At 35.7% G+C, this 24,303-nt stretch overlaps 1 protein-coding gene across 4 annotated transcripts in view; it reads right to left on the reverse strand.

Moving 5' to 3' along the window:
• LOC127880258 (importin-9-like) overlaps nucleotides 1-24,303 on the reverse strand; it is a 67,776-nt gene that overhangs the window by 38,548 nt on the left and 4,925 nt on the right. For 2 of the 4 annotated variants that reach the window (XR_008049489.1, XM_052427577.1), the window contains exons 3-14: nucleotides 24,098-24,299; nucleotides 23,581-23,669; nucleotides 20,847-20,933; nucleotides 20,455-20,574; nucleotides 18,697-18,797; nucleotides 18,037-18,095; nucleotides 16,046-16,072; nucleotides 13,235-13,386; nucleotides 12,472-12,570; nucleotides 9,599-9,702; nucleotides 7,113-7,252; nucleotides 1,264-1,342 (exon numbers count right to left, since the gene is read on the reverse strand). Coding sequence is in view for 3 of the 4 variants with exons in the window: in XM_052427577.1 (XP_052283537.1) it covers nucleotides 1,264-1,342; nucleotides 7,113-7,252; nucleotides 9,599-9,702; nucleotides 12,472-12,570; nucleotides 13,235-13,386; nucleotides 16,046-16,072; nucleotides 18,037-18,095; nucleotides 18,697-18,797; nucleotides 20,455-20,574; nucleotides 20,847-20,933; nucleotides 23,581-23,669; nucleotides 24,098-24,299 (1,259 nt within the window). In the remaining variant the exon portion in view is untranslated. The remainder of the gene's footprint in view (nucleotides 1-1,263; nucleotides 1,343-7,112; nucleotides 7,253-9,598; nucleotides 9,703-12,471; nucleotides 12,571-13,234; nucleotides 13,387-16,045; nucleotides 16,073-18,036; nucleotides 18,096-18,696; nucleotides 18,798-20,454; nucleotides 20,575-20,846; nucleotides 20,934-23,580; nucleotides 23,670-24,097; nucleotides 24,300-24,303) is intronic. The other 2 variants (XM_052427590.1, XM_052427600.1) reach the window with 2 other exon arrangements.

Here is a 24,303-nt window from a genome sequence, read left to right on the forward strand (position 1 = left end):
GAAAGCAATAGCTTTGATACTGTAGGAATAAAGTGGACCTAAACACAAAACATAACCAAATTTTCAATTTTCTAAAGTTCTTTTTTGTCACAATATTGCACTTTATATTCATATGAAAGGAAATGTCTTGAGGTCACAGTAGTTGGGGGGACAAGAATTTTTTTATAGAAAATTTCAAAGGGCCATAACTCTGTGAAAAATCATCCGACCAGAACCCGCTGATAATATGCACATCTCCTCTTGGTAGTGAAGCTTCCCATAAAGACAGACGCACACACGGACAGACGAAGCGGCGACTATATCAGGGTTGTAGAATTTTGCTAAAAGCGACTCGCCCTGCAGGGCCACCAGCTTGTAAAAGCAGGTCGCCCATAATGATTTTGTGGTCGCACTGCATTTTTCACAGCAAATATTTAAAATATTTAAAATTAATGTTTGTGTTCAAAACAATACAATTGTTTACTTGACATGCTATTCTTATTATGTCTGTAAACATTAACCATGTGTTGACTTGTGTAAAAAAACACACTGTGACTGAAAAAAAAACAAGTTCTTCTCTTTTTATACACCCATTGTCCTATAATCATTCACCAACTATTGAATTCAGTGAGTCAAAATTATCACTTTTATTTTTAATAAAACTATCCCGTTTGAAACGTAAACCTGACGCTTTCTTTTTTTTACTGCTCTTAATTCCTTTGTTCTAGCTTTCGTTTCTTTATTTTGTCAAGATTTTTGTGTATCACAATCTTTATTATCCTTACAATTATTCGCTCCTTAAAAGTTATGAATGTCGATTTGTTTCGACGACGACATAATGCGGGAATATAAACGGTGTCCCGATAAACATTACCCCATGCGCACTGCAGACTGGCTACAGTTCCAGCACAAAGCGCAGCATTTCTATCGTTATTAAACGACCACACAGTCTATTAACATGACAACCAGACTAGCACCTGTTACCTTATCAAAGCACTGGCTGATGTAGATATGCGGTCGCCCGGTCAGGCAAGTATTTTGGAGATTCCATTTGCCCGAGGCTAAAATACAGTCGCCAATGCCAGCAGGCGTCCCGTTATTTTTCCCCCCTTGATATATGCTCCCCCCAAAATAAATTTTGGAGGAGCATAAAAACACTGTCAGTATTTGTATTAAACACTTGTAAACATGTAAATGTTTTTTTATATAATACATTCAATAACAAAATTGATTGTTTTTTTTTTAATCTGAACATAATTGACAACGTATAAGCACTTAACGAACCTCTGTAGCAAGTCTGTATTCATTCCTTCACAATATCGACTGGCCGTCCACAAACATCGGCCAATCAGGAATGGGGACACTGGAAATGATAATTACATACAATATTTTCTTTCTATTCAAGTAATCTTCTTGCTTTTTGTAACAAAAGGCCTTCCAGCAGCCACTCACAAAAAATAGGAAACAAGAGGGCCAAGATGGCCCTAGTTCGCTTACCTGAGAGGAGTCGGTTCATTCAATCTTTACCAAATGTCAAACTTGACCTAGATATTGTCCAGACAAACATCCTGCTCAAGTTTCATCATTTTTTTATCTGCGAGTCATGATCAATATACCTATGAAGTTTCATGATCCTAGGCGTAAGCATTCTTAAGTTATCATCCAGAAACCATTTTTCTTAGTTGAGTCACCGTGACCTTGACAGCCATTGTGTGAATATGTTATTTGGCACTGTGACCTTGACCTTTGACCTAGTGACCTGATAATCAATAGGGGTCATCTGCGAGTCATGATCAATATACCTATGAAGTTTCATGAACCTAGGCTAAAGCGTTCTTGAGTTATCATCCAGAAACCATTTTACTATTTCAGGTCACCTTGACCTTGATCTTTTACCTAGTGACCTGAAAATCAATAGGAGTCATCTGCGAGTCATGATCATTGTACCTATAAAGTTTCATGATCCTAGGCATAAGCGTTCTCTAGTTATCATCCAGAAACCATTTTACTATTTCAGGTCACCCCGACCTTGACCTTTGACCAAGTGACCTGAAAATCAATAGGGGTCATCTTCGAGTCATGATCAATGTACCTTTGAAGTTTTATGATCCTAGGCATAAGCGCTCTTGAGTTATCATCTAGAAACCATTTTACTAATTCGGGTCACCGTGACCTTGACCTTTGACCTAGTGACATGAAAATCAATAGGGGTCATCTACGGGTCATGATCAATGTGCCTATGACGTTTCATGATTCTAGGCCTAAGCGTTCTTGAGTTATCATCCAGAAACCATTTTACTATTTTGGGTCATCGTGACCTTGACCTTTGACCTAGTGACTGAAAATCAATAGGGGTCATCAACGAGTTATGATCAATGTACCCATGAAGTTTCATGATCCTAGGCCTAAGCTTTCTTGAGCTATCATCCGGAAACCATTTTACTATTTCGGGTCATCGTGACCTTGATCTTTGACCTAGTGACCTGAAAATCAACAGGGGTTATCTGCGAGTCATGATCAATGTATCTATTAAGTTTTATGATCCTAGGCATAAGTGTTCTTGAGTTATCATCCGAAAACCATTTTACTATTTCGGGTCATCGTGACCTTGACCTTTGACCTAGTGACCTAAAAATCAATAGGAATCATCTGCGAGGCATGATCAATGTACCTATGAAGTTTCATGATCCTTGGCATAAGCGCTCTTGAGTTATCATCCGGAAACCATCTGGTGGACGGATGGACCGACATGAGCAAAACAATATACCCCCTCTTCTTCAAAAGGGGGGGGAGCATAATGAGAAAACTGCCCCCCTCCCAGCAGCCATGTAATTGAACTGACCGAAACCATTTTTGAACTCAACTCTCGTATCAAGGAAACAAATGTTCTCAGCAAATTTCATGAAAATTGGGCCAAAAATGTGACTTCTACTGTGTTCACGTTTCACTATATGCATATAGAGAAAAATGCCCCGCCCACTGGCTGCCACGTTTTTTCACCAATCCCGACCATTTTCAAACTCGTCCGAGATATCAATAAAACCAATGTTTTGACCAACTTTCTCTATAGCCAAATAGGGAAAACTGCCACTATATACATATAGAGAAAATGCGCCGCCCACTGGCAGCCATGTTTTTTTCACCGATCTCCACCATTTTCAAACTCGTCCGAGACATCAATTGAACCAATGTTTTGACCAACTTTCATGATGATTGGGCAAAAATTGTGACTTCTAGAGTGTTTACAAGGTTTCTCTATAGCCAAATAAGGAAAACTGTCCCGCTCACTGGCGGCCATGTTTTTCAACACACAGGAACCACTTTTGAACTCAACCAAAATATCATTAAGACAAGCATTTTGACAAAGTTACATGAAGATTGGGCATGAAATGTGACTTCTACAGTGTTTACAAGGTTTTTCTTTTTTTTGCCTAGTGACCTAGTTTTTGACCCGGCACAACCCAGTTTCGAACTCGGCTGAGATTTTATTGGGGCAAAGCTTTTGACCAAGTTTCATGAAGATGGGACAAGAAATGTGGCCTCTAGAGTGTTAATGAGCAAATGTTTATGGACGGACGGACATACGACGGACAAAGATCGGTCAGAAAAGCTCACCTGAGCAATCAGGTGAGCTAAAAAGTAGGAGGTTCTCTGACAGAAAAGTAGGAAATAGAAGGAATTTTTTTTCAAAAAAAGTAGGAAAAGTAGGAATATTTTCAGTTAAATTGTTAATTTATCATGGCAAATAACTTACCCGAGGAGGCTTCCTAAATGCAAAACCCTACCATTCTTTATGACGCGTGGACTATTCTTGTATACCAATGCTGGCCAGTTTCTGTTGCTGAACTGTGTGGTCATCTTCGATCAGCCTGAAACTTTTTTTTATTCTCAAATTAACAAACATAACATAACCATGCTAGTAAAGCATTTACTAGCATGTTAATGGTAAATAAGTATGTGGTTACAAGCTACATATAAAGGACTATATTCAGTACAGTGAATTAGTAAGCCAGATGATTAACAATGATTAGAGCACTAATGCTAATGCAGATCTATACAGTAAACATGTTGTATAAAATGGAAATGGTTAAACACAAGATAATGTTAGTTGTTAATAAAAGGTAAAGTTACTGATTCAAAACACAAATGGCATATTAATACACAACTACATGCATTATTATATATGTATTTGTGAACTCCAGATGCAAGCAGCTGAATATTAACATACATCAACAAAGCAAGCACTATAAGCACATTCAAACTATTCTATTGGCCCTTATCCAAGGCAGTATTTTGCTTTGATAGGCAGTCATCTATCATCCTCTTTCTCTTGTACACACCAGTCACCAATACTTTTTCCATTATTGTCAAGCTTCACAAGCCAAGACCTGTTGAACTTAGTTGTTCCACCTGGCATAGCTAGTTTATATCATGCAGTTATATCATGTGGAAAGCAACTTTATCAAAGCCATTGTATGTTAGAAGAATGAAATTCTTTTATTGTCACTATTCAAATGGCTATTTTTATAATCTTTAACAAACATAAAATCAAAAACATACATGTATGTCAGTGAAAATGAGGTTCCCAAGCAAGTAAATAGTGACAGCAAAAGAAATGTAAAGCTGCAGCTATAACATTGGAATAGTATTTTCCTTTAGCTGGTAATAGCTTTGCAAATAGTTTTGGTTACTTTCAAATGATAATGTATTTCTATAACTGGAAATCAAAGAAATCACATCTCTAATATTTGATACATACTTTTTTTGAAATGCAAACAACATTTGAAAATAACCAAAAATACCATCAGCATGGCATCATTGGGATTATACATGCATAGCATTGTGAGGATTCTATGCTTCTGGAGTTCAGCCAAAAAAGATTTAAAATACCTGAGAGACTCACCTTCATGATGATGAAAGATGATGCACACGGGGAGGGACATGTTTGCCACATCTTTCAACAACAGAAACCAGCCAGTTTGACATCTTTTGTTCATTTTCTGCAAATATAACTAGCACAAAGTTCATATTTATTTTTTTGGCGGACTTTTTTTCCCCAAAAAGTAGGAATAGTAGGAGTTTTTTAGCAAAAAGTAGAACAAAGTAGGAAGCTATTAAACAAGAGCTGTCAGAGGACAGCGCGCTCGACTATTCGAGTGCTTGACAGTATAACTTAAGCCATGATGGGGAAATTGTTCATATTCAATAATTTATTAGGCGATCTTTCAAAAATAAAAAAAGGAAAAAACAAGAGAAGCGTTCGTCAGAAACACAATGCCCCCTATTGAAACGCTTTGAATTTTATTTTTTTTGTGACCTTTGACCTTGAAAAATGACCTTGACCTTGAACTTCCACCACTCAAATTGAGCAGCTTTATGAGAACGCCGCTTTGAAATTATTATCTTTAACCTTTGACCTTGAAGGCTGACCTTGACCTTGAAGGATGACCTTGACCTTCCACCACTAAAAATGTGCAGCTTCATGATAACGCCGCTTTGAAATATTTTTCTTTGACCTTGAAGGATGACCTTGACCTTGAAGGATGACCTTGACCTTGAACTTCCAACACTCAAAATGTGCAGCTTCATGAGAACGCCGCATTGAAATTATTATATTTTTTTACCTTTGACCTTGAAGGATGACCTTGACCTTGAAGGATGACCTTGACCTTGAAGTTTCACCACTCAAAATGATCAGCTCCATGAAATGCACATGCATGCCAAGTATCAAGTTGCTATCTACAAAAGTGAAAAAGTTGTGGCCAATGTTAAAGTTTTCGGACCGACAGACGCCATTAATTTGACATTTGACCTTGAAGGATGACCTTGACCTTTCACCACTCAAAATGTGCAGCTCTATGAGATACACATGCATGCCAAATATCAAGTTGCTAGGTTCAATATTTCAAAAGTTATTGCAAAACTTTAATATATTAAAGTTTAAAAATTTTGACCTTTGACCTTGAAGGATGACCTTGACCTTGACTTTTCACCACTTAAAATGTGCAGCTCCATGAGATACACATGCATGCCAAATATCAAGTTGCTATGTTCAATATTTCAAAAGTTATTGCAAAACTTTACTGTAAGGTGAAAGTTTTGGGACAGAATGACAGACAGGCAGACAGACAGTATTGTTTGGGTGGAATACATTGTGGTATTCAGGTAAGTGTTGTTTTGTCAAAGTATTAATAAAATCTAATCATAAATAAAAAAAGTTTTGGCAATATAAGCAAAATGTTCAATTATCTAAGTATAAAAGGGGCCATAATTCTGTCAAAATGCTTGATACAGTTGTCTGCTCTTGTTTATAGGTTGGGGTCACGTTGGTTAACAAGTATGCAAAATATGAAAGCAATATGTCAAGGGACATATTTGGGGTAGTACGCAAACTTTAACATAGATTTATCAATAATATGCCTATTCTAAGTATAAATTGGGCAATAATTATGTCAAATTGCTTGATACAGTGGTCTGCTCTTGTTTATAGGTTGGGGTCATGTTGATAAACAAGTATGCAAAATATAAAAGCAATATGTCAAAGAACATAGGAAATATTTGGGGTAGTACTCAAACTTTAACATAGATTTATCAATAATATGCATATTTTAGGTATAAAAGGGGCAATAATTCTGTCAAAATGCTTGATACAGTTGTTTGCTCTTGTTTATAGGTTGGGGTCATGATGGTTAACAAGTATGCAAAATATGAAAACAATATGTCAAGGGACATTGAAAATATTTGGGGTAGTACGCAAACTTTAACATTTGCACGCAAACGGCAACAGATACGGGAACGGCAACGCCGTCGCCGGGGTGAGTAGGATAGCTCTACTATGTATATTTCATATATAATAGTCGAGCTAAAAAGTAGGAAAAAGTAGGAACGCTGGAAGGCCTGTAGCAACAATTATAACTCTGTCATTTCTTAAAGAACATGCAATTACTCTTATAAATGTTTTGAAATTCTAAATTGACATTTTATATCTAATGTGCTCAATTACAGTAAAAAGCAGTATAATAAAGTTAATTACAACCCACAATTTTAAACTATTTTTATAACAGATCGTTTCCTCCATTAAATATCATGCTTTCCTTTTGGAAATAAATCTGAAAGTTGAAGTTTACACTAACCCGAAAGGTTCATATCTGTGAGAACCACGTTCTGTAGAAAGGCAGACACATCAAACTGCACCTTCCCAGACTTCACCATGTCCACCAGCAGACTGCATGTCGTACCCAGGGCCAGCATACAGGACTCGTGCACTTTCCACCTGTAATACATTTCACTGTCATAAACTTATACTTGGTCCTCAGTTACTCGTGCACTTTCCACCTGTAATACATATCACTGTCATAAACTTATACTTGGTCCTCAGTTACTCGTGCACTTTTCACCTGTAATACATATCACTGTCATAAACTTATACTTGGACCTCAGTTACTCGTGCACTTTCCACCTGTAATACATATCACCAGTGTTCATTCTAGAAATCGAAAAGTAGGGGGGAATTTCCCCCCTCACTTTGAAAAATAGGGGGGATTTTTCACAAATGGGGGGGAATTGATCAAGTACCATTTATATGTTTTCATTTTCGTTTTAATGTTTATTTGTTTTAACTTCTACATTACTTAAAACAGTCAAGTCAGTGAAATACCATTGTAACTGCTGTTAAATATAACTGCACTTTCCATAGTATATTGCTGACTTAAATAAAAACAAAGGATTATGAAAATAATTGTTCACATGATATTTTTGTATCATTTAAAACAATAAAAAAAATAATACTGATTGTCTATCATGATATGTTATGAATGATGATATGATATTAAAACCTAAGTCATGTAAGTGTCTTAATTAATGTATAGAATTAAGTTTTTACATTCCAGTATCAAAGGACAATTTTCTTCCTTCATCATTCACGAGTCGCATCCCTTTATTTTTTAAAGGAAATTTCTTATTTTTTAATTAACCCAGGGTATCATTTTAAACGAAAATTCTTTAAAGTTTATTAACCCGTGAATCGAAGAGTTAATTCCCTTTGATTTCCGGTGTTTTTCTCAATAAATACGCGAAGCAGAATTTAACAGTTTAAAAAACCCTAACGGATATAGAGTGCGCGAATTTTCTCGCACACATGCTGCAGATGTGCGCGATCTTTGAAAAATTAACGCGAATCGGGCAATCGCGCGGTCTAGAATGAACACTGTATCACTGTCATAAACTTATACTTGGACCTCAGTTACTCGTGCACTTTCCACCTGTAATACATATCACTGTCATAAACTTATACTTGGACCTCAGTTACTCGTGCACTTTCCACCTGTAATACATATCACTGTCATAAACTCATACTTGGACCTCAGTTAATTGTGCACTTTCCACCTGAAATATAAATTATAATTATTAACTTACACGTTGACCTCTAGCAAAATCACAAACATGTGTTGATCTCAAGTCACTTATGCAGTTTCCATCTGAAACAAGAGATTGCCAAGCAATATTGTCCCCTACTGGTGAACTAATTTGCCAATTAATTTTTAAATCTCACAATAAATGATAAAGTTATGGCCTGGACATGCATTTGACCTTTGAACTCCAAGTGTGATCTTGACCTTTGAGATATTGACGTACTTCTTTCACACGACACACCGTCCCATGATAGTGAACACATTTACCAAGTTATTTTAAAATCTAATGATAAATGACATAGTTATGGTCCAGACAAACTTTTGGTTTAAAACACACTAAGTGACCCCATGACCTAGTTTTTGACAGGGCATGACCCATATTAAAACTTGACCTATACATCATCTAGATACAACTTGTGACCAAGTTTGGTGAAGATCGGATGAAATTTTTGGGACAGACCGACAGACCGACAAAGTGACTCCTATATAGCCCCCATTACCAGTAATGGGGGTATAAATATCTCAACTTAAGATAAGTCATACATGCAATGAACATCGACATGAACATAAACTCGAGTCTCACTCCGAAAAAATTGGTTTCATAGTATCTGCATTAAGCGTGGTCCCAGATAACCATGTGCAGACTGCACAGGCTAATCTGTGATGACAATTAACACACATGCATAAATCCCAGTTTTCACATAGTGCTTGCCATACTTTTAGTTAATCCCTTCCTACCAGGATTTTAAAATCTAACGATAAATGACATAGTTATGGTCCGGACAAACTTTCGGTTTAAAACAAACTAAGTGACCCGGTGACCTAGTTTTTGACAGGGCATGACCCATATTAAAACTTGACCTATACATCATCTAGATACAACTTGTGACCAAGTTTGGTGAAGATCGGATGACATTTTCCGGACAGACCGACAGACCGACAAAGTGACTCCTATATAGCCCCCATTACCAGTAATGGGGGTATAAATATCTCAACTTAAGATAAGTCATACATGCAATGAACATCGACATGAACATAATATTTGAGTCTCACTCAGAAAAAATTGATTTCATAGTATCTGCATTAAGTGTGGTCCCAGATAACCATGTGCAGACTGCACAGGCTAATCTGTGATGACAATTTACACACATGCATAAATCCCAGTTTTCACATAGTGCTTGCGATACTTTTAGTTAATCCCTTCCTACCAGTTGTGGTTATGGTGTTTCTGGGCCTCGGCCTCCTGCAGGTGTTTGGTGATCGCCAGACACAGACCCAGTGCAGTCTCCTCCTCAAACTCCTGACCTATCAACTGAACACAGGAACAGCAATTATAATCAAGAATTGAAACAAGATGGAAAGTGGGGACTGGGTGTGACAGTGTTTTCATTATTTTAGAAATATTACATTTTTTTAAGTGAAGCATCAATTTATTTTATATTGGGAAAAGTATAATACTTTGATTAGCAACATTAGACTAAGTTTCAGTAAAAGTGATTATATATTAAAACAAGAGCACCGCCTTGCTGGTGCAGACCGCTCATCAATTTTTCTTCTTAAAGGTGTAGGGACCTATCTCAATTTCAATCACAAAGGTAGGAGGGGTGGAATGGAGAGGGGTGTTTAGTGTAGGGGTGTGGTCATTTATTACATTATCTTCAAAAAATGCAAAAAAAAAATTGGGGGGGGGGGGGGGATTCTTGGGTGGGGTGGTTGCACGGTATTTCAAAAATAAAATAATAAAAATAAATATTTGTGTTTTTTGTACAATGTTTAAAAAAAAACAAGAGATGTGTTTGTCTGAAACACAATGCCCCCTATTGCGCCGCTTTGAAAATTGTTTTTTTTTTTTTTACCTTTGACCTTGAAGAATGACCTTGACCTTGAACTTACATCAATCAAAATGTGCAGCTTTATGAGAACGCCGCTTTGAAATCTTTTTTTTTTAACCTTTGACCTTGAAGGATGATCTTGACCTTGAAGGATGACCTTGACCTTGAACTTCCACCACTCAAAATGTGCAGCTTCATGATAACGCCGCTTTGAATTTTTTTTTTTACCTTTGACCTTGAAGGATGACCTTGACCTTGAAGAATGACCTTAACCTTGAACTTCCACCAATCAAAATGTGCAGCTTCATGAGAACGCTGCTTTGAAAATATTAATTTTTTTTTACCTTTGACCTTGAAGGATGACCTTGAACTTCCACCACTCAAAATGTGCAGCTTCATAAGAACATTGCTTTGAAATTTTTAGATTTTTTTACCTTGAAGAATGACCTTAACCTTGAACTTCCACCACTCAAAATGTGCAGCTTCATGAGATACACATGCATGCCAAGTATCAAGTTGCTATCTTCAATATTTAAAAAGTTATGGCCAATGTTAAAGTTTTCGGACAGACAGACGCCATAAATTTGACATTTGACCTTGAAGGATGACCTTGACCTTTACCTTTCACCACTCAAAATGTGAAGCTCCATGAGATACACATGCATGCCAAATATCAAGTTGCTATCTTCAAAATTGAAAAAGCTGTGGCCAATGTTAAAGTTTTATTCGGACGGATGGACAGACTGACTGACATACTGACGGGACAGTTCAACTGCTATATGCCACCCTACCGGGGGCATACAAATTATTTTTGGGGGGTGGGAGAGGGGGGGTATAGTGTGAGGGTGTGGTGGGCATTTATTAGATGATCTTTAATTAAATAGAAAATAATAGGGGGGATTGAGGGGGGATTTGGGGGGGATTCGGGGGTGGCATGGGGGATGGTTTGGGTGAAGTCTATTGTTGTATATCAGGTAAGAGTTGTTTTGTCAAAGTATCAATCGAATCTAATCATAAATAAAGAAGTTATGGCAATTTTAGCAAAATTTAATAATTTGACCTTGAGAGTCAAGGTCATTCAAAGGTCAAGGTGAAATTCAACTTGCCAGGTACAGTACCCTCATGATAGCATGAAAGTATTTGAAGTTTAAAAGCAATAGCCTTGATACTTTAGAAGTAAAGTGGATGTAAACACGAAATGTAACCATATATTCAAAGTTTCTAAGTCAAAAAAGGGCCATTATTCTGTAAAAATGACAACCAGAGTTATGCAACTTGTCTTTTACTGTCCCCTTATGATAGTTAGCGAGTGGTCCAAGTATGAAAGCAATATCTATTATACTTTAGGGGTAAAGTGGACCAAAACACAAAACTTAACCAAATTTTCAAGTATAAAGGGCCCATAATTCCGTCAAATGCCAGTCAGAGTTACATAACTTTGCCTGCCCAGTCCGCTTACGATAGTTAGTAAGTGTTGCAAGTATGAAAGCAATAGCTTTGATACTTTAGGAAAAAAGTGGACCTAAACACAAAACTTAACCAAATTTTCAATTTTCTAAGTATAAAAAGGGCACATAATTCGGTCAAAATGCCAGTATAAGTTACATAACTTAGCCTGCACAGTCCCCTAATGATAGTTAGTAAGTGTTGCAAGTATGAAAGCAATAGCTTTGATACTTAAGGAGTAAAATGGACCTAAACACAAAACTTAACCAAAATTTTCAATTTTCTAAGTATTAAAAGGACACATAATTCTGTCAAAATGCAAGCCAGAGTTATCTAACTTTGCCTGCCCAGTCCCCTCATGATTGTAAGTAAGTGTACCAAGTTTGAATGCAATAGCATTGATAGTTTATGAGAAAAGTGGACCTAAACGCAAAACTTTACCGGACGCCGACGCCAAGGTGATGACAATTGCTCATATTTTTTTTTCAAAAAATAGATGAGCTTAAAAACTGATGAAAGTCAGTTAAACGGCCAAATTGTGAAGTCCTTATTTCTTTAATGAAAACCTCCATTTCAAAACATCTCCTAATCAAAACATTAATTCAGTGAGAAATTTGGCGCTGAAATGTGCAATTAAGACAAAATCAATGAACTGGGATTTTTAAATATAAACCTGTAGCTATCATGTCATGTATTATTAAACCATGAAATTAATACATTGATGTGTTTAAAACAATATTAAGTCATGTATTTTTGGCTGCCATTAAAATGCACAAAATAAAAAGAACACTATTAGCACATACCATGAGAAGATCTTGTGCTGAAATTCTCACAGAATATGAGAAAGTATCATCATCTTCATCCTCTACAAACTGGTCAGGATTCAATGTCCACATTCGTGCCTGAAACAAAGACCACCACCATAATATATTATAATACACAATAAGAGGTTATTAGTATACACTACAGTTGAGCAATACCAAATATCTTGAAACCAACACAACAAATTGCACAGAAATTACAATATGAAGACAAATATTAATTTGCAACCAAAGAAATAATGGTAAGAAGCAAACAGTTCCCACTTTAAAAACATCCTCATTGTTTCAAGAGCCATTTGGCTTGAAGTCACTTAAATGAAATCTTTTCTATAAACTAGTGATAGCAATGAATACAAAATTCACTCTTCAAATGTTTTTTTTTAATTTTATTCCTTCCAATTTTCAAATATTTGCATAATTGTTTTTACATACTTTAAACTTTTTGCATTAAGGCCAGATCACACTCATTTTATAAGCCATGTTTTGTGAAAACTGGAATTAATGCTTGTCCATAAAGTGTCATCACAGGCTAGCTTGTGAAGTCTGCACAGGCTAATCAAGGACGACACTTTCTGTCTTAGCTGAATATTTGTTTAGAAGAAACTTCCATGAAACAAAATATTCCATATGATATCAGGTAATTGTAGTTCCCAATTAGCCTGTGCGTTAATCTGGGATGACACTTTACCCACATGCATTTAGCACCGTTTTCCCAAAGCCAGGTACATTTCTACACGTTACCAACCTGGTCCTCTGTGATCTGCATGTAGAGGAGGACATAGTAGATGATGTCGTTGGCCGACTTCTTCACCAGCCCCTTGAACTTGTTGATGTCCAGCAGTGCATGGATGAACTCAAACACACCGTAGATCAGGTTCTCAAACCCTAGAGCGCCCCCTAAACATAGATCAAACACACCATAGATCAGGTTCTCAAACCCTAGAGCGCCCCCTAAACATAGATATCAATTTGTTCATAAGTGATTTGAAGAGAAATTATTTGTTTGATGATTGCATCCAAAGCCTTGGACACTCTGTATAACTTACTCATAGGAACACCTGGGGATCAACCCAACAATATATTATTGAATTAAAGAGACCTTCGTTTTGCACTATCAAGGTTTAAATGAAGAAGGAGCACAACATATTGTTGCCATGCAACATGGCATTATTATTGAGACAGTCTATACATTGATGAGTCCTAGTTCTAATTCTCAATGGGTTAACCATTAATAAATTCAAAATGCCAGTATGAACATCTGACAAAAAATGAATGTGTGGCAATGGCATTAAATAGCTCATTTTATACCATTATTACTTGTATAGACTATATAAAGTAGTGTTTTTCCCAGGCCATTTTAGCGTGGTGAAAAGCCACGGCGCCCTCCCGGATCGCCACTCTGTCCTTTTCAAAGGCAAATTTCGCCACGCGCCCTTTTTTTCAAAGGCAAATTTCGCCACACGCCCTTATCGATAACATCTTTATTGCCTTACGATCTAACTTGGTCCGCAAAATCAGCTTCCTTGATTGCCTGTGACGCTCCGAGTGTGCTTGATTTACTCGAAGAACGTCAACGTCTAATCGACTATATAAATTGAGCAGATTTAATCAATTACAGTGCTCGATTTATAGGTAGGTCTTACTGACTGCTCCAAAGCTGTGAATTAGTCATGCGTGAATAACCCCGTGTCAGTATCAATCGATAATGCCGAAGGCTATGTTATACCAAGCGCACTTTTCGGTCGGCAATGTGTACTCAGTCACGATAAAATCATTACTTCGGAGACTTTTGATGAAAAACTGGATGTTATTCTCGTGGCAATTTTGCATTGCATGCATTATTCAGTTATATCAAAACATATATTTTTACGCAAAATTACATTTAAAATCACAAACAAATTTATTCTTTATCATTTTCGTCTTTAAGATAATTAGATCTAATTATTGAAATAATTACTGAGACGTATACTAATTTAACAAAATGCGAATCGCGTATACGATTTAACGTTGCTATGCGCACCTGTCGCTTACATCATTTGACATTTTATACAACATGGCGGACTATACATAATTAAATTGTGACTCGGCAAAAATGGCAAATAACGTCGTAAACGATCGAATTAACGATGGAGATTATACATTAAGAAGGAATTAATGAAATGTCTGTGATAATCAACGATGCATAAAATGTTTTAGATAGCAACAACATTATTTATTTATTTGTAATCTACTCGGTGGATGTACCTCACGGAAACAAGTCTTTGCATATTGTTAGCGATCAATTTACTTGCAATGTTATTTTAAACATCTGTCAAGATTATTGTTAGAAAATCGGATAAGACAAACATTGTTTCATTTATATGTTAGTGGATCTGTGTATAATCAGATTCATATGCATATATTGCTTTATTATGTTTGTCGTGCTGTACAGTTTATTGAAACAGCATGGAACTTAAATGTACATTGCAAGGTAAATATATTAATATAACTCATTGAAGTTAAATACATCTATTACCATTAAATGTGCTTGTTTATATTTTTTTTTCACAACTGCCTCTGATGCGATTACATGTTTCTCCCTAATTCAGGTATTCAAGGAACGTTTTTGCCCTTTTTTGCCTAAACTGCGCGCTAAAATGCCCTTTTTGAAAGTAATGCGCCATGCCCCTTTGCCCTCCTGGGAAAAACACTATAAAGTTATGAAGTGCAAACAATCTTATGAATATACAGGAAACAATAGTCATAAACATTAAGCTTAACTTTGAACTGTTTTAATTGCACTGGGGTCAAATTGCAAGGAACTAAAAATCGATCAACAAAATAAATTTTGTAAATTCAACAGGAAACTTGGAAAATCCATAAAAAAACTACAAAGTTTTGCTTATTCTTAAAATGTGCTTGTTTTTGCTAGCTATTTATCAGATCTTGTATTGTTGAGTATTCATTTTACTATTTAAGTGACTTTGACCCCAACCCATCGCATATACAGCCTCAAAAAGTCTGAATATCAGTTTTCTATGTATGTAGTTTTACAACAATACCTTTTTTTTCGTTCATAAATGAGAAAGAAACACATTATTTTCAGTAACTGAGACCTTGACCCTATCCAATCAAAGTGAGGTTATTATACATGAAGACATGAAGTTTCAATTTACTTGTTTAGAAACTGTTACCCTGACACCAAATTACTAACAAGCAACTATTGATGAGGTTTTGATAAAGGTACCATAAGTTTCATTAAAAATCTGAAGTCATATTTTTGCTACTATCACCTTTACACCATTTTTCACACATGCAATCCCTGTTGATGTTTTGATAATGGTAACTATACATAAAGTGTAATTTGAAAAATCTAAATTTGTTTTAGAGTTATTGAGTGGAAACCCCTGTTTGACCTTACATTTTTACCCAACCAAGGATGTAACAGAATCTACAAACTGCTAAATAAATAATTAAAATGTTAAAATTAAGTTCAAATGACAAAAAGAAAGTACCTTTACACAATGAACTGGATAATGTGTTAAATTCACAAAAACACTCAACATTTAAATAATACCTTGTGAACCATTAGAGCTTGGCCAACCTAATATTCAAACAAGTAAAACATTGACACAATAGTCATATTATTTGTATAACCAAATGGAGTTGCTTCATTCTTGCATGGTTCAAGCAGAAATCTCAAACCTAAATTCAAGCACTTTTCAATGACTTTTCAAGGCCAAATTTTCATTTTCAAGGCCCAGAACCGTATGTTAAGTACCTTTAAAAAATGCATTTTCAAGCCAGATCAAAATGCATTTTCAAGCCAGATCAACACAGTAAATATCATTTATTTGCTCAAACACATTAAACTTATTCTACAATAACTCATACAGGTTATTTCTAGTCATTACATACAAATACATGTTATCCATCCTTAACTCAATGAGTCTCACATATGTATTTACTTTTTAAAATTATTATAAACCCTGTTTGCTTTTCAATTTCATGTTTTCTTTGTGGGTTGCCCGTGGCTTTTCAAAGCTCTTTCCCCCATCCCCCGACATCAATGGTCTTCATACAGACCCGACAATGTGCTTTTCGAATGTCATTTATTTACTGTACCCAGGAATATTCACTTAACCACCCTGGTTTGAAACAAAGCTTCTCCATCGCTGCGTTTTCACTTGCGAAAATTGATCACAATGGAGAACCTCTGAGGTAGTACACATAATCTGTGACGTGTACACATAATGTTTCGTACTCATTAGTGTACGGAACTTATATTTCGTACTCAACTTTTTGCGCGAAGGAATTATTAATTTTGTAATATTTCCTTTAAGAACCATTTAAGTTTATAATTAAAGCAATGATACAAATAATTTTGAGCAGAAATAAACATTTTCAAGGCTTTTTTACATGAAATAAGCACTTTTCAAGCACTTTTTCCAGGCCAACCATTGTTCAAGGCTTTTCAAGCCTAGGACTCGTTTTCAAGCACTTTTCAAGCCCTGTGCGAACCCTGTCTTGTAGCATATGCCATTCATACTGTGAAGTAGCAGTACCGTTTACAAAACCACAATTGATTTTTACATAAGGTAAATTATTATGTAACTATTAAATCAAAACTGTTAAATTATGTTTAGCTTGTAACTATTTTACCTGGTTAATTACTTAAACAAGAGCTGTGTATGTGAAACACAATGCCCCTAGTGCGCTTTGAAGCTGCATGGCAGCTATTTTATAAAACAGCACCTCATAACGGGTGCCACGCTCGGCTACGAGTGCAGTTTTGAACAAGTGAAAGCTTGTTAGATATAAAAAAAAATAAGGTCACAGTGACCTTGACCTTTGACCTAGTGACCCAAGTTTCAAAGTTGTAGGTGGAAGCAATTTGATTTTAGATCCAATGTTCAAAACCTTAACAAAATGTTAAGGTTTGAGCACGACGCGGATGTCAGACGGCAGACGACACGACGAGCTGGCTATGACAATACCTTGGGTTTTCTCCGAAAACGCTGAGCCAAAAATTACCATTGACCTTGAAGAATGACCTTTACCTTTCACCACTCAAAATGTGCAGTTCCATGAGATACACATGTATGCCAAATATCAAGTTGCTATCTTCAATATTGCAAAAGATATGACCAACCTTAAAGTTTTGGGACAGACACACACATACAATGACAGACAGACAGGCCAAAAACAATATACCCCCGATCATTTGATCTTGGGGCATAAAAAACACATTGAGAATCTGACTCCATATTTGTTATAAATCTTTTGTTTTCTGATTTTTTTCTTAAAAGTAAGTATTAGATACACAAGAATCATGATAACACAACATTTTAGGCACTTGGTTATGAGCTCCTAAATCTTTGACTGGGCAAACAAAGTTATTACGATAGTTGCTCCAGCAAGAAATCAACCATAGATATTTAGTTCATATCCGTGACTCTTTCAGTTGATGAAATATTTAAAGTTTCAATTCATTTCCATGACAGTTTTTGCATCAAATATATTTTATACCTGAGCAGATTGCATTTTAGTTTTACTTTGAATACTTACCATCAGAATCAACAGGGTCATCTGCCTCTTCTGTGTTGTTTATTACAGTTTTAACATAACTATAGTAGTCAAGGAGAATTTTTAATTCAGCTGATACATGTAAGATAGGAGATTTACTTCAGCTGACACCCGCGGACACCCACTGACACCTGCCAGGTTAAAATCTGGAGGCAGGTGATTTTACACAGTAAGTGGCTCGCCTGGCAAGTCACATACCATTGTAATATTTCTATGGATTCCTTCTTTTGCAATTATTGAACATATTTTTGTCTACATCACATAAAAAAGATATATGTAAAAACCAAAACGTTTGAACATTGCACATTAGTCACAAATTAGCCCCCAAATAGTCCATAGGCACATCAAAATAATACTCGTACAACCCTTAGGGTGTTTTTACAAAACTGTTATAACTAATTGAACTACAAGCCATTTGTGGACAGTTTTAAAAAAGCTACCATATGCAGAAACACAAGTCCTATGTTAGCTATTTGGCTATTGAAATAGGGAAGGTATTTTTTTTATTCATTAAATATGTCATGCCAGGTTTCCAGTTTAGCCCTAGTAGTGTTCCCAAGGGAATATCATCAGCATGAGGTTCCATGTAACACTTGGTTTACTGAGCCCCAGGGCAATGTGTGCCACAATAAGCAAGGATACAAGTCAGAGCTGTGTGTGAATATGGTCCACACGGGCTGCAGGATCTGCCCTATCCACTGGGACATCACCTTGGGGAAGCTCTTCACTAGGGTCGTCACTGCCTAAATGAATAACACAATGTAGAGGAATTAGTGTACAGCTAGTATCATCTGATGTTAAGCAGAACAATTACTTTCACATTACAGTAATTAATATGCACTTGTTCCATTCCGATAAATTATTTTTTTTTACAAATGAGAACTTTCTGTGTTCAATGAAAACTTTCTTAAAAAGTGATTTGAACATCTATGTGCAGAATTATTTCTAATCCAGTTTGCTTAGAATGTGTTTAGGTGCTGGCCACTTAACAAAGTCATATTTTAACGTGATTTAACTGTCATTGGCTTAATTACATTAAAATTGTAATTGGCACTAGCATTGTAAGTTGTAACACTAACCAGGTTGATTTTTTTTATTGTTATCTTAGTGGATATGATTACAATAAAGCAGTTACAAAATTATTGATAACAATCAGGGCAACAGACTTAACTAATAGTTTTTTTCTGTCTAAACTGTTTGTCATTTAGTTATTTACGTTTTGATACAAACTTACCTATATTTCTGGATTAGATGAGCTCTTTATTTTGGGAATAAATAAATCACAGAAATTATTATTCCTATTAATGAAGCAATTATTAGTTAATAATGTAACTGCTTATTTGTATTAAAGATAATTTAGAGTCATTTGTCCACAATGTCATTTGTTTTTCAGACACAGAATCGCCAAAGTATTGTTCCCCAAATATACAGCACTGAGTAAGTTCACATAATATGAAACAATGGCATTGTTTGTTTAGAAATTTTTTATTGTACAGGGGTTTTTCAGCACTGTCTGCGCCTCCGGGAAACGGAGGCATTCCCAAAGCAAACAGACTCAGTCCCAATTGAATTTTGATATCATTTTTCCCAATTCCAAAAAATAAAATCTTCAAAAATCATAAAAAGTAAACATAATTTTTATTGAAAGAGTGACTTCCCATCATTCGTGACGTAATAAAGCCTTTAGTGACACAGATTTTTTGGTGTATTTGCCGGATGCATTTACTCTCAGCGATGACATTCGAACTGTTCCGCATTATACAAGAGTATATAGAGCCGCACAATACACATTCTATACCATATCTGTAGACGCTTATTTTCAATCATGGCTTCGCACAATAGTAAATATTACATTAAAAAAACACAAAAAATAGACGCTAAAGGATGTGCAACAAAATCATCGATGTTTTCGAAACGCTCAGAATCTTCCGAAATTACTGCTGCGAGTAACCCTGAACAGACAGGCTCGGACGATACGCAGCAAAATGTAACAGCAACAGAAGTAATGCCAGGGCCGTCAATCACAAAATCGGCAACTGAATGCTCAGAGCCTTGTAAGAAAGTTGTAGTTCAATCGTCACTTAATACATTAAAGTATGAAATGAAATACCCATGGCTCTATTTTAGCTCGGCCAAAAATGTTGCTGTAACTTGTGTTTGGGCAGTGTTTGTTTTGCATGTGTTTATATAAAGAAAATTGTTAAACCACAGACTTATTTTAGCATGATTAGTTCAATTTTTTTCCCAAAAAGAGCCGTTTCACGAAACAAAAATTCCCAAAATGGGCAATTTTGTCGATAAAAAATTCCCAATTTGGTAAGACTCCTTTTCCCAAAGTAGGCAGAAAAACCCCTGTTGTATCATTTCACAATAAGCACTACTTGAAACAAGAAGTGTTACCTTCATAACCTCCATCTTGAGCCCACTGTCTGAAGACAGGCCATCTGGAACAACCAGGGCTTGTACAAATGCCTCTGTGAACTGTGGAAGCACTGGAAACAGCAGCTGTTTGGCTAGACCCTGAGATAATATTGATTCAAACTCAATAACACATCTTAAGGAATCATTTAGTATTTGTATGTTTACACATTTAAGATTGGAAAAAACATATTGGGAAGTTAAGTCTTCAGACCTTGTCAGAAAAAAGTTTGTATTACCAAACTTCTTTTTTACATCCAGTGAACAATTACAAAAGCAATAGCAAGGTTGGAATGGGAAACTTAATTTAAAGGTTCATGCATTTTTTTCAATTTGTAGAATTAAAGAAGCAAAATAAAAACTTCAACAACTACCTTCTTCAATTCATCCATAGCTGCGATCATTCCTGCACAAATGTTGAAAATATTAACTGCTCGAGAACGCGTCCGAATGCTAAAGACCTGAAGGAAAAAGACTTCTAAATAATTGTATTGAATTAAGCATTAAACAAGAGCTGTCCCCATAGGATGACATATGCCCCCTATAAACGCTTTGATAGACAGGCTTTTTCCGCTCCATTTTGGGAATACGCCACACTGGAATTTTGGGAATTTCGCATCGTGAAAACACCCATTTTGGGAAAAAAATTATTCGCAAAATTGGCTCAATTGGGAAAAATTATCGCATGTAAATAGTGTTTCTTATATTTCAACGAAGCCGTTAACTGGTAAATAACGACTATTTTGATAACTTATTATTAAAATTTTACAAAGAATTATGAACATGTGAGATAACTTCAGGTTTTTTAATCTGAATTTGGGGAAAAGGCCTGGCCTTTTTTGAGGTGAAAAAAATCATGCGAAGCGCCGGATTTTGAGGAAAATAAGGAAAGTCTTAAATAATTATTAACATATTTTATAGTTTTTAAAACAAATTCAAGGCAACAGATAATTTAATTATGCAACACTTTCTATTTTCTACACCGGATCAGGTTAACTTATATATTTTAAGGTAAAAAAAAAAAAAAAAAAAAAAAATTTTTTTTTTGGAATTGGGAAAAAAAAATTCAATTGGAAAAAAACACACCATATTTGCATTGGGAATGGCGCCGAATTTCGGACCCTTGGCATAGGGTGGAAAAAGCCTGATAGAAGTTATGAGCATTTTCGAAACCTAAATGCAGATTTTGAAACCTAAACGCGGACCCTAAGTTCAAGGTAAAGGTCACAGGGGACACAATTTTTGTGCGTATGGAAAGGCCTTGTCCATATACACATGCATACCAAATATGAAGGTTAAATCTCAAGGGACATAGAAGTAATGAGCATTTCGAAACCTAAACGCAAAACCTACATGCAAGGTGTGACGGAAAGACGGACGGTTAGACGGACGCTCCGATCACCATATGCCCTCCTTCGGGGGCATAAAAACCTAGCTAAAGGTCATAATTGGTAAGACTTTATTGTTCAGCAGTAAATTTGTGAGCTAGTCTAAAAAGCTGACATATAAAAGGAACACACAGTTTTGAGTAACCAGGGATTTCAATAGATTTTAAAAACCAGGAGTCAATGACCCCTGGACTGAAATTTTGAGGAGTCAAATTGAAAAATGCTGGGGTCAATTTCGAAGCGCGTTTATTGTGTTTTTTGTCTGTATTATTCATGTTTTTTTTTATAAACATATGCTCTAAGAGTAACACAATATCTTAAAAAGTTATACTGCTTTATTAAATAACAATACCATGATACAAAACACAACATTTTTTAATGGTACACAAAGATAATGACAAAACATAAATAATTTGTGCCAACAATATCCACATTAAGTTTTTCATTTCACAACTTTTATTATTTCTATCACTATACTTTGTTTATTTGTAAAAACAATAAATGCTAATTAAAATCTACTTCATCATAACACATTTAAGTCTTTTAACACCTTTAAGTAATTTAAGATATATGATAGCATCTTTTCATCACATATTTATCTTCATTATATTATCATCATCCCTATGATAGCTTTTGTAACAAACACAATCTAAATGCATGAAACATCTAGTATATCTATTACTGTTTATCCGAACACTATACATGTCCGAAATATGTACACTTAAGAATGCCTTACCTGTAGTAGTTTAAATTTAATAATCCAAATTTTCATTCTTGTTTTCTGGTTTAACAAACCTTATCAATTGTTTGTTAATTCCAGTTAATGCTTTCTCCATTATTGAATCACCATTACTTGTAGTTTGGATTGCCAGCTTTGAATTAAATGCGGGTTATAATTTAATTTACAATACGTCAACGATTTACAATGTCGAAAGTCATGACGTAGAAATTTAATTCTACAAGGATAATTTATATATAATCGAAGTAATGTGTTTTCTCAATGTTTATGTGTAGTATTATGACTCGTTAGTATAAAAAAAATTAACTGGTATTCCAGTTGATATAAGATATATGGGTGCTACTCGTAATTATCGGTAGATAAACAAACTGACAAAACTCGCTGGACTGAATAGTGGATCTACGTAATTAATAGACCTTTGATCAATTTTGTTTTTTCTATATTTTTGCCGACTTTCTTTAACCTTGCCGTCTGCAAAGTCTGCAAAAAACTCTGCAATTATCGGATGGTCAACCAATTATCACATAATCACGGCTGCTAATTACCCAGTTAGTGCGCACCCACTATTTAGACGGTGACATGTGTATTGGAAGAGATGAGATAAGATAAACAATGCCCGGGGTATTCTCTCGATTATAGACCGAGTTTCAAATTCTGATACATTAATTTCAATGAGAAGCACAGCGGGATTTATTACCATGGAACTCGATATGTTAACTGACTGACGCACGGGTCTAATTTTCGATGCATTAAAATGACGCACAGCAGAAAAAAGGGTTGCGTCAAAAACGAGTCATTTTTAATTTGCTCGCATCAAATCGCAGGTTTCTGCGTCTATTGAAATCCCTGAGTAACCGCTACCTAACAATAGCTTTTATTGATTAATTATATGGACAGTTTTCAACTGGCATCTAATCTATTCTATAAAGACAATTTCATAATGGTGAAATTTGAAATTTCAAACAGAATGTAAAGCCGCACCTCATGCTGTATAAATATCTTGTACATCTCTGGAAGGATCACTGGAGCAACATGGTGCATTTGTAGATCTGTGACATCTTGAGTGAATTCTAAACAGCAAAAAAAACAACATTAGCAATTTAAAAAAATTTGGCAGCTGGGCATTATTTAGCTACATGAATGGTTTGCCAGTCTCCATGGAAGTGATGACATGAAACAAACACTAATGCTAATAGGTGGGCATGTAATCTTAATATTTCTCAACGCATAATCATATCCCTGTGTTTTCTCACTACATAAACTTATTGCCATTAAAGATACTGATTTTCCTTTCATGATTCCCGACTGGAAAATAAAACCATCTAAATTATGTAGAAAAATAATCCAAAAGAACCCCCCCCCCCCCCAAAAAAAAAAAACATGCTTCTCTTTACACTTACTCTAAATTTTATCTCTTTAAATATTTGAAGTATCAACAAAAGTTGCCCACAGCTCAGCTCCAATTTTTTCTCCTTAGATTGACATAAATATGTCTCACCTGCTAGTACTCGCATAGCACCATGCACTGCGTTTGTGTCTCCACTGGTCAAGGCCTGCATGAGAATCTGGAAGAGGTCTGGCCAAGCCTCGGGCCAATCCCAGTGAGCAATGGCTGACACTGCGTACGCCACACTGGACCGAACCTTGCTGATTGACTCATTCAGTCCCATGGGCAATATCTTTCTAATTTCTGCTTTAGACTGT

The sequence above is a fragment of the Dreissena polymorpha genome, chromosome 1, assembly GCF_020536995.1.
Source record: "Dreissena polymorpha isolate Duluth1 chromosome 1, UMN_Dpol_1.0, whole genome shotgun sequence".
NCBI classification, from domain to species: domain Eukaryota; kingdom Metazoa; phylum Mollusca; class Bivalvia; order Myida; family Dreissenidae; genus Dreissena; species Dreissena polymorpha.